General features: G+C 55.7%; 1 protein-coding gene across 1 annotated transcript; it reads left to right on the top strand.

Moving 5' to 3' along the window:
- Positions 1 to 687: 687 nt before the first annotated feature.
- Positions 688 to 9,439, top strand: TNMD (tenomodulin). The gene is made up of 7 exons (XM_076347638.1): positions 688 to 775; positions 903 to 1,037; positions 4,341 to 4,481; positions 5,275 to 5,376; positions 7,253 to 7,406; positions 8,600 to 8,772; positions 8,940 to 9,439. The coding sequence occupies exons 1-7, from the start codon at positions 728 to 730 to the stop codon at positions 9,147 to 9,149; spliced, it is 963 nt and encodes a 320-aa protein (XP_076203753.1). The 5' UTR covers positions 688 to 727; the 3' UTR covers positions 9,150 to 9,439.
- Positions 9,440 to 11,847: the final 2,408 nt, after the last annotated feature.

Raw genomic sequence — 11,847 nt, 5'->3', positions numbered from 1 at the left:
CCAGAGCCCTCCATGGGGAGAGCTCGGTTCGCACCGCATTGCTGAGGGCTGGCAGCGAGTGCACGCACACGCACGCGTGCACGCACACACATGTGCACACACACGCATGCCCATGTGCATGCACACGTATGCCCATGCGCACACATGCCCATGCATATGCACACGCACACATGCATGCACACACATGCACACGTGCATGCACACCCATGCCCACACACACCCCTGCCCCCGCCCCCCCCGCCATGCCCGTGTCCCCCCGCCACGCAGGCACCCTGCCGGCAGCTCCCGGGCTGCCCCCGCTGCAGAAGCCCCCCTGCACGCGTGAGCACAGGCAGGCAGCCCTCCGAGAGCCCCAGTGCCCGCGTCCCCAGAACTCCACAGGGGCCATGAGCCCTTGCACAGCCCGGGCACCTCCAGCCATCGGTGCAGGGGCAGAAGCGGAGGGCAGGAGCGGAGTTGAAACGAAAAACTGGGACCCTGAACGGGGCCGATGGACACCGTGCAGCAGAGCTTCGTGCGGGCTCGTCTCCAAAAGCATGGGAATTGGTTGCACCCTGCAAAGAGCAAGCGCTGCGGGAGCACGCGGGGCCCGGCAGGCTGTGGGGGAAAGCTGGCTGCCGCCGTCATGGGGGCGGCAGTGACCCAGCCTTCCCCGCCGCATGTGCAGCCCAGAGCCTCTGTAACTCCACCTCGGAGCAGGCTCGCGTCCTCGCACACGGAGGAGACCATGGGAGGGACGGCTCGGGAAAGCCCGGAGGACTGCCGCTTTCTGGACGTAAGTTCATGGCTTGCTTTGCCACCGTGCAGCTTGTCAGCATGATAAATGCCTGATATGCATGTGTACTCGTCCCTCCTTGGATCCTCAGCCAACCTCTGGCCACCGCTGTTTTGTCATTAATTAGGCAGAAGCATCCAAGACGCGAAAGAAGACCTGCACCAGATACCAGATCTGCGGACTGCTCTTCAGTGTGCTGCTCATTTCTCTTATTCTGATATTTTTTGGTGTCAAATATCTCTGGAACCCAACACCCAGGAAAGTAAGTAAAAACTCTCTGATCCAGTGTTTCTGAGTGCCGCTACACCAGACAGAGCTGTCCCACCCCCGACTCACTGAAACTTTTAACTACACCCCGAAACCCAGGCAACTTTACAAAATGCATTTTCTTAGACCACAAGTATTCATGGGACTTTTAAAAATCTTTGTATTATTCATAACTAGCTTTTACATTATACGGGCTGGGTTTTTTTTCTCTGTCACCACATTCTTTCCCTAACTGACAATTACAGGGGATGGGAGCTACGCCACGAAGAGTTAAAGTTACTTTTATTTCACCGGCAGCAAATTTTATGACAAGTAAGAAAATATTTTCCATTTCATTTCAATTATCTTGCCAGAAACTGGTGGAAAAGTCATTATGCCACCACATAAAGAGGAGAGAAAGCCAGGACGCAGTAGTGATTGATTGTCATGGATTATATTTCTTACTTTAATGTGTCTGCAATGTGAGGGGACGGTGAGACGGATTAGCTTTTGGAGGAGCTCCTGCTAACTGGATTGTGCTTGTTTATTCCCAGCTCCCCAGACGGACGCTGCTGTAAGTGCCGAGTGTGCCGGGGGCGGCAGCAGGGCTGCGCATCTCCCATGTACCTCTGCCCAGCATCTTGGCAATTCTGCCAAAACCCTTTTTTTTTTGTCCCATACCCCAAGAAAATCGCTTAACCTTGAAGCCAACAGCCTGCCCGGTGCTCCCCATCGCTCCCCACCCTCCTGCCCTTTGAGTTTCCACGCTCATCCAGGAGGCCCCGCTTTGCACCCTGGCACCGGCGGGTTTTGCCGACTCTCAAGAACGTCTCCAGAATTCCCATGCGCAGCCAAGGCGGCCTCTTTCCCACGGTGGCATCTCCTCTCTCCTCCCTGCCCCACGCCAGAGCCGAGCCAGCCCGGCTGGGCTGCCCTCCCGCCGGGTGGAGGAAGCACCCCACTCGCCGGAAACTTTGTCTTCTTATCAGCAAATAGAAATAAATGCCCCCAAAATAATAGAAAAAGCAATAAAAGCCATATGTGCCTCCAGGCTCCTGCCAAGACAGTTATAAAGTCTCTACTGTTCCTCGAAAAACAGGGTGCGTGCCAGCGGCGCGGGGAAGAGGCTGTTAACCCCCAGAGGGGAGGTTTTCTCGGAGCCCGCAGTGCAGAGCCATTGCCGCAGCCTTGGAAGTGTTATCCAGCGCACCGGTCCTCGGCTCCCACGGCCTGATGGAGGATGGAGTCCGTCGGTATTTCTGAAAGCCCTTCACAACGCCTGACGGGTGGGCAAGCGAAGCGCGAGGTCACAGGAGGGCAAAGACGTTCCCGTGGTGGAACTGCACGCTGATGCTCCGGGCGCCCGGCATCACCGCATCCTCTGCGGCCGTGGGGCAGCGGCTTCTCTGGCTGGCCCAGGAGTCCTCTGGGAACAGCAGGACGGGGGAGGCTGGAAGTTCCTAACGCTCAAAAATATAAACCAAGGGGAATTAAGCTCTTTAAAGAACAAAAAGCCCTTCAAGCTTCCTTCATGCAACTGGAGAATGGAAAAAATCTTTAAAGAAGCCTTGTTCCTCTGAGGGGTGGCCTTGGACACAGTGCTGCCCTCTACACAGCAGCATCTGTGCCGGCCGGCACCGCCAGCGAGCGAAGGCAATGAGTCAGCTAACGAGGGGCTCGTCACGGCCTCACAGGGGGACATATTTCAACGATTTGTGAGCAAGTGTCATTTTTAGCCCTATAAAACATCTCACAGCTCTCTGAGCAGCACGGATCCAGCGAAGCCCAAATGGGCTAGCTGGCCACTGCGCTGGCAAGAGTAATTCTTTGTAAATGGAGAGGCACTCGAAGGTAAGGTGCCACCCGGGATCCTACCCTCCTAGAAATGATTTACAGCACTGTGTGCATTTTGTCAGTCAAAACCAGCGACCTTCCAGCCATTTTAGGCTTCAGACTATTTTTACCATACCATAAAATCCATTGACAGACATATATCTTTGTAAAAGCCTCCTGCTGACTAACAGGAGCTGCTCATGGCTGCCAAGGCGCACATCGCTCTTCTAACTTTTAAGCAGGGGCAAAGGTACACGGCAGTTACCGCCTGACTGACCGGTTCTGCACTTAGGCTTCCTCCAGTGGTTGCAAAATGAGGGATGCTGATGCTGAAAACGTTGCTAAGAGGCTTTGAACCCCCTGATGGGGAGGGATGTGCAAGGACCAGGGGACTGTGAAAAGGGGTTTAGGTTGGGACTGCAGGCAGAGCCCCTGCCCCTCGCCGGGACATTGCTGCGGGGCCACGGTGATCCTTCCCCAGTTCCGCGGCCATCCCAGGGGACAAACAGGGCTTTCCCATTCCTGTGCCTCCATCACTCCGCCGCTGCCCTGTGGACTTGAGGGGTTTTGCACAAGCCCTTTGCTTCCACATGACACCGTTTGATTTAGGAAACGAGACTCCCCAAGGCTCACTCTCGCCGCACCAGCAGGATCATTTTTGCGCTTCAGATAGCATCTGCCACTACTCATCCTTTAAGGGTCAGGCATCTGCAGAGACTGGAGGGCTGCCGGGCTGGATGAGTGCAGCGAGCACCTGCGAGGAGGAGAGGGCTGCTCCCCCCCGGTGCTGCTCACCCCGGCTCCCCGCAGGGATGAGTGCCACTGGGAAGCCGGCTGCTATGCCCCAAAGCTCTTCAGCAGCCCTCGAGGAGGTCTTTGATCCGCAGGCAATCCCTGATCTCCTTGAGGCAGAGAGAGGCTTTTACCTCTCCTTTTCCAGGAAAAACAGAAGGCGCAGAGATGGAGCAAGCGAGCTGGGGACACAGTGATGGAGCAAGAAAGATGGGGACACAGTGATGGAGCAAGCGAGCTGGGGATGCAGTGATGGAGCAAGAAAGACGGGGACACAGAGATGGAGCAAGCGAGCCAGGGACAGGGGAAAGCGAGGTCCCTTGGGCTCAGGACTTCAGTCCAGCCTGGGACGTAAACAGGCTCATGCCACAGAAAACACCGCAAAGGCTGAGCCATGGCAAAGCTCCTGGTGCAAGCGTGGAATGAGCATCTTCTCCCAGGCTTAACACACATGTTCCCCCGCAGCCTGGCCCCACCTTGCCCTTCTTCCCAGCCCTGGTGCCTGCGAGCTGCCTCTCCTTGTGCTATACAATCATCCTGGCTCGGAGCCGAGGCACGGGGTAGCAGCCAGCCCCGTGGCAGGGTACCCAGCACCAGGGGTCAGGTGCCCAGCACCAGCCCGCTCACCCACCGGCTGGCATGTGAAATCGGGTGGGGGGCTCAGCCAACCCCCGTGTGGTTTTGTCCCTCACAGGTTTACGACATGGAGCACACGTTCTTCAGCCACGGTGAAAAGAAGAAGATTGTGATGGAGATCGACCCGCTGGCCAGGACAGAGACCTTCAGGAGCGGGAACGGCAGCGAGGAAATCCTGGAGATCCATGACTTCAAAAACGTGAGTGTGGCAGCATTTGTCCCGGGGAGCCTGCCTGCCATCTTGCAGCAGGACAGACGGGATCCCCTAGGACACCGCGGGGGTGCTGGAGCAAGACCTAGGATGATCAGGGAGCACAATGCCCATATGCAGACTCTCTAGGGATGCTCTCAAAGGAAAGGAGATGTGTATCTACATAAGCTTCCACCGGTATTTAATAGTGGCGTGGTTCAGTTCCAGCGAAATACATCTTAAAAGCAAGACCTAGTTATTGGATTTACCCTTGCAAAGGAACGCAATCATCACAAATCTATCCAAGCCCAGTACATTTGTCTGTCTGGAGAGCATTAAAAACTCGTGACAATGTTGTAGGCTCTCTCTGAAACCTAATTAAAATTTGTAGGGAAATACCCTCTGCAGTGACATATGGCAAAATTTTCAGCTAATAGCCTAGCAGGAACTGGGGGCTGAATGTTCATATAACCATAACGGTCAGATGCTATTCTGCATATTTTTATTTATGATAACTAGAGCTCATGATAGTTATAAGGAGAAGGGGAGCAAAGTAAAATTTTATTACGATCTGCCTTAAAATATTTGTAAAAAGCCCAATTCTCCCAAACCATAAAATGCAATATCCCTTAGGAGAACCTGTTAGTACATCTTAGCACCGCTGCTGAACAGAGTTTGCACAAAAACATCAACAGGAAAAACACAACTAAACCCTTTTCCAGCTGTACCCTCCATGCGATGGGGTTATTTATCCTCCTGCTTTGCCCTGACTGCTTTTTTGGTGTTTGTTTTCATGCTGTAGGGAATAACTGGCATCTTCTTTGTGGGACTTCAAAAATGTTTCATCAAAACTCAGACTAAAGTCCTACCTGAGACGACAGAGGCCAAGATCCCCGAGCTTGAGGTAGGTGAATAAAACAGGATACCCCTCTGCCCCCGGTGAAACCCACTCCTCTCCCTGGCGTTGGGAGTGCGGCTGCTGTCCCCACCGCCCTCCCATCTGCTCCAGCCTTCCCGGGGACTCTGCAATAAAGAAATAATGAGTTGTGATCGCTTCATAAAGTAATCTTATTTCAGAGGATTGCTTCTAAAAACAAGAAGTGGAAAGAGACGGGATTAGACAGCCAACAGACAGAAACCTCTCGGCACAATACCAGAGATCAAGAACAATAATCCTGTTGTAGTCAAAAGGTCGCAAGGCAGCTCAGGATTACCAGGCACCAAAAAGTCAATCAAATTTTTTTCCCCAAGAATTGAGCCTCATGTTCTCAAGCAGAATGAGGCAGAAGTAATGAATTCAAAAGAGCAGCCACGTTTAAGAAATGCGATTTGAGAAAGCACTTGGCATACAGCCCTGGGAGGTGGGAAGCACCGGGCTGGGGCCACCTCGCTGTCCTGCATGGACCTTCCTCCCATCGATGTGCCTGATTGCTTCTTACACCCATTTAACTTTTGCCCACCACATCCTGCTGCAAGGAGTCGCACACTTTACATGCTGCGTGGAAAAAAAGTGTTTGACTCCATATTTTAACCCCTCTCTGACAGCATAACCTGGGGTGATGGCTCAGTCCCTTGAAGGCAGTTGTCCCCTGTCCCCATGCCCATCCCCGAGCCCCCGGCGGTGGCACAGCCCCGCAGCACCGCCCTCCCGCCTCCCTGTTTGCAAGACGAAGGGTGTTAGCAGATTGAATCCCCTCCAAGGAAGCCGTTGCAGACAAAACAGCAGCAGGACACATGTTTGAAACGAGGCGTGGGCAGAAACGTTTCCCTGAATCATGACCCAAATTCCCAGACACCGATTCTTTGATTATGCCGTAAGAAGCTAATAGATCTTTTCAGCTACCATCGTAAAAGGCATATGACTTCCCAGTCTTTAGCAGAACATTGCCCCAGGTAGAGAGCTGAAATGTAAAACCCGATGAGATAAATGTAGAATTAAGACCTAGCCATCTCTTCCCAGAGCCTGCGCCCTGCCAGGTCCTTCAGGCAGCACCTCCCCAACCCCACAACTTTCACCAGAGACTCTTGACAATGACTCAGACTGGGTCAGGTTGCGTCAGCTCTTTCCTAAGACTTCCCAAAGCCATAAGGAAAAACTCTATAAAAGAAAAATACAGCTCCAGACGCCTTCTGGAGAGAAAAATGCCATTTGCCAACTTGCTCTATGGGCTACCACCACCAACATACGCAACATTGCCTTGGCAGATAGCTCAGCACAGACCCATCCAATAATCTTTATATATCTCCCTCCCTAAGCGCCTGCCAAAACACACCATGGACTAATGCAACAGCAGAGACATGCAGTATAAATTACAGAATACGGCCGTGCAAAGAATTTCTGTGAGGAATAAATTAAAGTGTTCGATCACAAAATCAGTAGCAGAAGGAGAGAGAAATTAAGTAGTAAGAGCAAAGCAGAGAGGAGATGTTTTAATCTCGGGTTTTAAATGAGTTGGGGTGCTCCAGAAGGCTCTTCCAGATGGTGGGGACTGCACAGGAGAAGGCTCTTGAAGCATGATGAACAGAGGGAGGAGAGAGCGGGGTGGTGTTGGCTGAGAGTGGGCAGGAAAGACAAGGCTCATGATGGGTCTCCCTCCATGAGGACCAGTGGGGTGTTGCATGTGCATCTGGTGAGCACCCTGATCCTGGGGCTAAGGCAAAGTCCAGTTCCTCACTCGGAGGAGAGAGGTGCCTCGAGGTAAGCCAAAGGGAGGAGAAGCAGGCAGCGGTGGCGAGACGGTGTCTCACCACGCCGGGGTGAAATCTCGCTTTTCTTCCAGGGAGAAGAAATCACGACCACCTACTTTGAGCAGTCCGTGGTCTGGGTGCCTGGGGAAAAGCCCATTCAGAACAAAGAGTTCCTGAAGAGCTCCAAAATTTTTGACATCTGCAGAAATGTGACCATCTACTGGATCCACCCCACACCAATAGCAGGTACAAGGAGCCATCTCCTCCCTGAAGTGCTCGTGAGCCCCCTTGCTGGCAGCAGCCCTGCCACCCACCCGCGTCCCCTCTGCCATTTACCCCGGTGCAACATGGTGGGAACCCATTTCCACAGCCTCGTTGCACATCTCAGACACGAACACAGCGTTGGCCACAACCACAAGAGAACACGGCCAATGTAATAGCAGGGGCTGAAGTTTCTCTCTGCAAAGCGCTCGTCTCTGCCGGCTCCCCACCGCCCTGCGCTTTGCAGAGTGCCCACCCTCCTCATAAAAAGGCAAAAAAACCCAAAACCCTTTGTACCTACAAAGAAGCCGGCGCTGCTGGAAACTGGGAGACCTAAATTCTCATCACTGCATGAACCTCAGAGCATGAGCAGACATCTGCATCTAAATCACACAATGGGGTTGCCACCTCCAGCTGCTCGCTACACAGCCCTCACAGAGGTTGCGGCCTCTGAGATCTGCCAATGTAATTACCCGCTCTCTCTAACCCACTTCTATCCAAATGAGATAGTTTAAAAACCCCTACTGAGAAAACTCCCTCCACTCTGCAGCCACAGAGGCGCATCTCATCCCCCACAGGTACTAGTCAGCTCACAGCCATCGACGGTCCCGGGAGCAGGTGGGCATCAGAGATCCCCGATGCAGAGGGAGGCTGCTGTCCTTGGCTGCTGTCCCCTTTCTGCTTCTTCAGTCCCTGCTGTTAAACCCTGCTGCAAAGAAAATTAATGTCACTGTGGATCTTACCTAAGCCACCAACAGCTGCTGTAGCTGGGGCTCTACAAATCTGCCCCAAATCATGTTGCTTCGCTGGGGCTCTACAAATCCGCCCCCACAGCAGCACAGCCCACCACGAAGACATGCTTCCCTGCACCTGCAGCCTCGTGCAGGGGATGCCAACACCACCCACGGGCACCCGCCACGTGTGAGCATGGGGAGGGGGTGGGCCATATCTTCTCTACCCTCTCCTTCTGCCAGATTACCTCCTACAGCCCTTTGCCCAGGCTTGGTAAGAGCAGGAGGCAACAGAGCTGGTTTGCTGGTGGGGCTGCTCAGGTTGGAGCCATTTCCTCCTCTTCTTGTACCATGGCACGAAATTTTGGTAGAGATATTAATGCCTGCTGCTGCATTTGTCCCACTGCTCCCTGGTTGTTGACAGCAATGTTTGGGCTCTTCCCATAGCTCCTGAGCTGGCTGACCTTGAAGGGGCAGAAGAAGAAGACCGTGAGCTGCTCGTGGACAACCAGAGCTGGTTGGATGGGGGGAGCGAATACGAGGTGGAGAAGGATGCGCAGCCGGGGCCCAAGCGCCGGGTACGGCAGCTCACCGAGGAGGACCTGCCTGTCAACGACTACGTGAGTGCGGGGAATCACACCCTGGGGTGCCCTGGCCATGGTCCCGGGGTGTCCTGGCTGTGGTCCTGGGGTGTCCTGTCCATGCTTCTGGGGTGCCCCAGTCATGTTCCCGGGGTGCCCCGGCCACACGTACCCCTCGCTGCGCTGACGCTGGCTCTTCCTGGCAGTCGGAGAACGGGCTGGAGTTCCACCCCTTGTGGGATGAGCGAGGCTACTGCTGTGCCCAGTGCCGCCGCGCCAACCGCTACTGCCGGCGGGTCTGCGAGCCCCTCCTGGGCTACTACCCCTACCCCTACTGCTACCAGGGCGGGAGGGTCATCTGCCGGATCATCATGCCCTGCAACTGGTGGATCGCACGGATGCTGGGCAGGGTGTAGCACCCGCCACGCAGCACCCAGCGCTTGGGTGCTGCCCCATGCCCGCCTGCTGCGTCGCCACCCATCCGGATGCATCCTGACATAGCCGACGTGCAGGTTGTTACCTGCTTGATTGCTGGCAAGCGTGCGAGCCCGCCGGCCGCGGCACCCTCACCGAGTGCACGCTGCCTGTCCCCCCCCCATCCTGCGCTGCTCCCGTGGGGCTGGGGGAGGCCGTGCTCGAGTGCGTCGTCGCCACGCTGAGCAGCAAGAGGCAAACAATAAACGTCTTGTATGAGCGATTGCAAAGAAAATGGAAAGTCGTTTAGTCTCAGTCTGTGATGCTTAATGGGTCTGAGAAGTGATCTAATTGCTCAGCTGCCTTGTCACAAGCATCCATAACTCAGGTACTGGGACTGCCACTGCTTGCCTCGCTGGGAACATGCGGAGGTCCCTAATTTGCTCCCTGATGGCACTGGTAGTTGTTCAGCACGTCCCGACCCTCTGCTCTGGTGTACTCTGATGTGTTCAGTAGTTACTAGTGACAGCTCAGGGGTGGCACCAGTCCCCTCGGGAGTGATGTGCAGCATGGCAGTGTACAGGCAAGGCGGAGGCAGGAGCGGGCACAGGGAGCCCCCGGGGAACCAGGCAGCCAAAGCCAGAGGGAGCTGCAGCATGGAGGAGCCCAAGTGCCATCAGCTGTCCCCAGCTCTGTGACCAACAAACAGGCAAAACCCAAGCTGTAGGTGGCAGAAAAAAGTCCTTGACACTGCAGCTGCCCTGAGCAGGACACTGCCTGCAGCAGTGCTGAGGGCTAACGGCCAAAATCCCCATGCAGCCTCCACGCAGCTTTCCTCTGCTCATGGCCTTGGTGCTCATGCCAGAGCCCAGGTTCCAGCTTTCATCCCAGGGATCTGGCTGCTGCCGAGGAGTTTTGACATCCCATGGGCATCGCTGGGCGAAACACTCTCGGTGTCACCGAGGGAGCATGCGCTGCCACGGCTGGTGCTTTCCAGGAAAACACCTGGCTGGACGAGCCTGCTCAGCCATGCGTACAGAGGCAGGAGCAGGGGGTCGGGCTCTGCTCACCACCACTGTGCCAGGTGCTGGCCGTGGTGTCCCCGGGGCTGCCAGGCCCTCCCCACATCCCTGCGGCTCCCGTGGGGACGTGAGCACATTTTAAGGGCAGTTCCATCCATCCCTGTTCATGGCTGTGCTGACAACATGGTTAAAATGCTGGGAGCCGCCTGGAGCTTGGTGCAGCAGAGTTCCCTGCATGGCGTCCCAAGGGACACCAACCAGCCTTGGGGGCACCAGGCATTTCTGACAAGTCCCCCGAGACATTTATCCCCCTGAGAGGGGACGTCTGAACACGGCAGGGACATGTGAAACCCACCCGGCCACAGCTGCTGCAGGAAACCGGAGCCCCGGGGCCGGGCAGCAGTGCTCGTGTCCTGGCTCGGCGGGTACAGCCAGGTCACCAAGGTGCATCCAATGCCTTTGCCGGGACAGCAGTGTCCCAAGTCTGCCTGGCATCTGCCCCAGCACATGCCTGTACCTCCAGGACGTCACTGATGTCTCTCCAAATGAAAGCGAGGTGTCTACATAAGCACTATTTAACTAGATAAGATCTGCACCCTCTGATGGCCGCAGTGCCTGTCGCTGGCCGTGGGGACGAGCAGGCTGGACAAGCCTCCGCGCTCCCCAGGTCGGTACAGACAGTCAGTGCTGGTTTTCCTGCAGCTGCTCGGAAATGTCCGGGATCCCCGTGCTACCCTCTGCCGGCACCATCCCCGCCCGGCATCGCCTCCGCCATCCACCCCAGCAAGGAAGCTGCCCGCAGAGGCAGAGCACAGACCAGTGCAGGGTCGCTTCCCTCTGCACAGGCTTTCTGATGAGGATGGGTTTATCCAAACCTGGCCCTGCTTCTCACGTGTTCCTGCCCTGCCTCCATCCACCCATTAATTGCCATCGGCCGATCTCTCCGACCTGGTTTCCGTGCTCTGACGCACTCTGCCTCACCGTCCCGACCCAGGAGGCTTTCGGCCAGCCAGGCGCTGACAACAGTCTGATTTACTCACCCGGGTTAAACGCAACATAAGGATTTCAGGTGTTCCCCCTTCGGGTTCCTCCGTCAGCAGTGAGGCTGCCCCGTACTGGGTCATTTGCTGCACCACGGGGCGGTTTGGCTGGGGCAGCTCACCCAGCACCAGAGCAGCCTTTGCCAGAGGGCTGACGCTGACAAAGGGCCACCACTCCTGCCCGTGGCTTAACCGTTCCTTTTATGCCTGCCTCCTCCCCAGGAGCAGGACAGGCAGCCCCGGCAGCCATCCGGCTGCTCCAAGCCACAGCCCTTGTGAGTTCGGTGCTTGAGACCCAAAAATCCCCCAAGCTCGGCAGGAGGGGAGCTTCACCACACCCCTGCGGCATCAGGCTCAGTAAGGCAAAGGCTTGCTGACGAAACAGCCCAAAGATGAGCAGTACCAGACGAACACAAAAGGTTAAATCCACGTTTCTTGCCCCGGGGAGAGGCTGGGGACGCAGGCAGCTGCAGCAACGCTGCCCTGCCCTTTGCTCCGAGCGAGCGGCTGGCCGGCAGAGGATGCACGCGTTTGCATGGGGCTGAACTCATCCGCCCGGCTCCTGGGCTGGGATGCTCCAGGCCTTCTGCTTCAGCGCTGTTACACAATCGCTGTTATGAAGAAAATTCAATTACAGA

This window comes from Aptenodytes patagonicus, chromosome 9, assembly GCF_965638725.1.
Source record: "Aptenodytes patagonicus chromosome 9, bAptPat1.pri.cur, whole genome shotgun sequence".
Classification (NCBI taxonomy): domain Eukaryota; kingdom Metazoa; phylum Chordata; class Aves; order Sphenisciformes; family Spheniscidae; genus Aptenodytes; species Aptenodytes patagonicus.
Note: the sequence above shows the minus strand (reverse complement) of the source record. Positions and strands in the feature narration are given on the sequence as shown.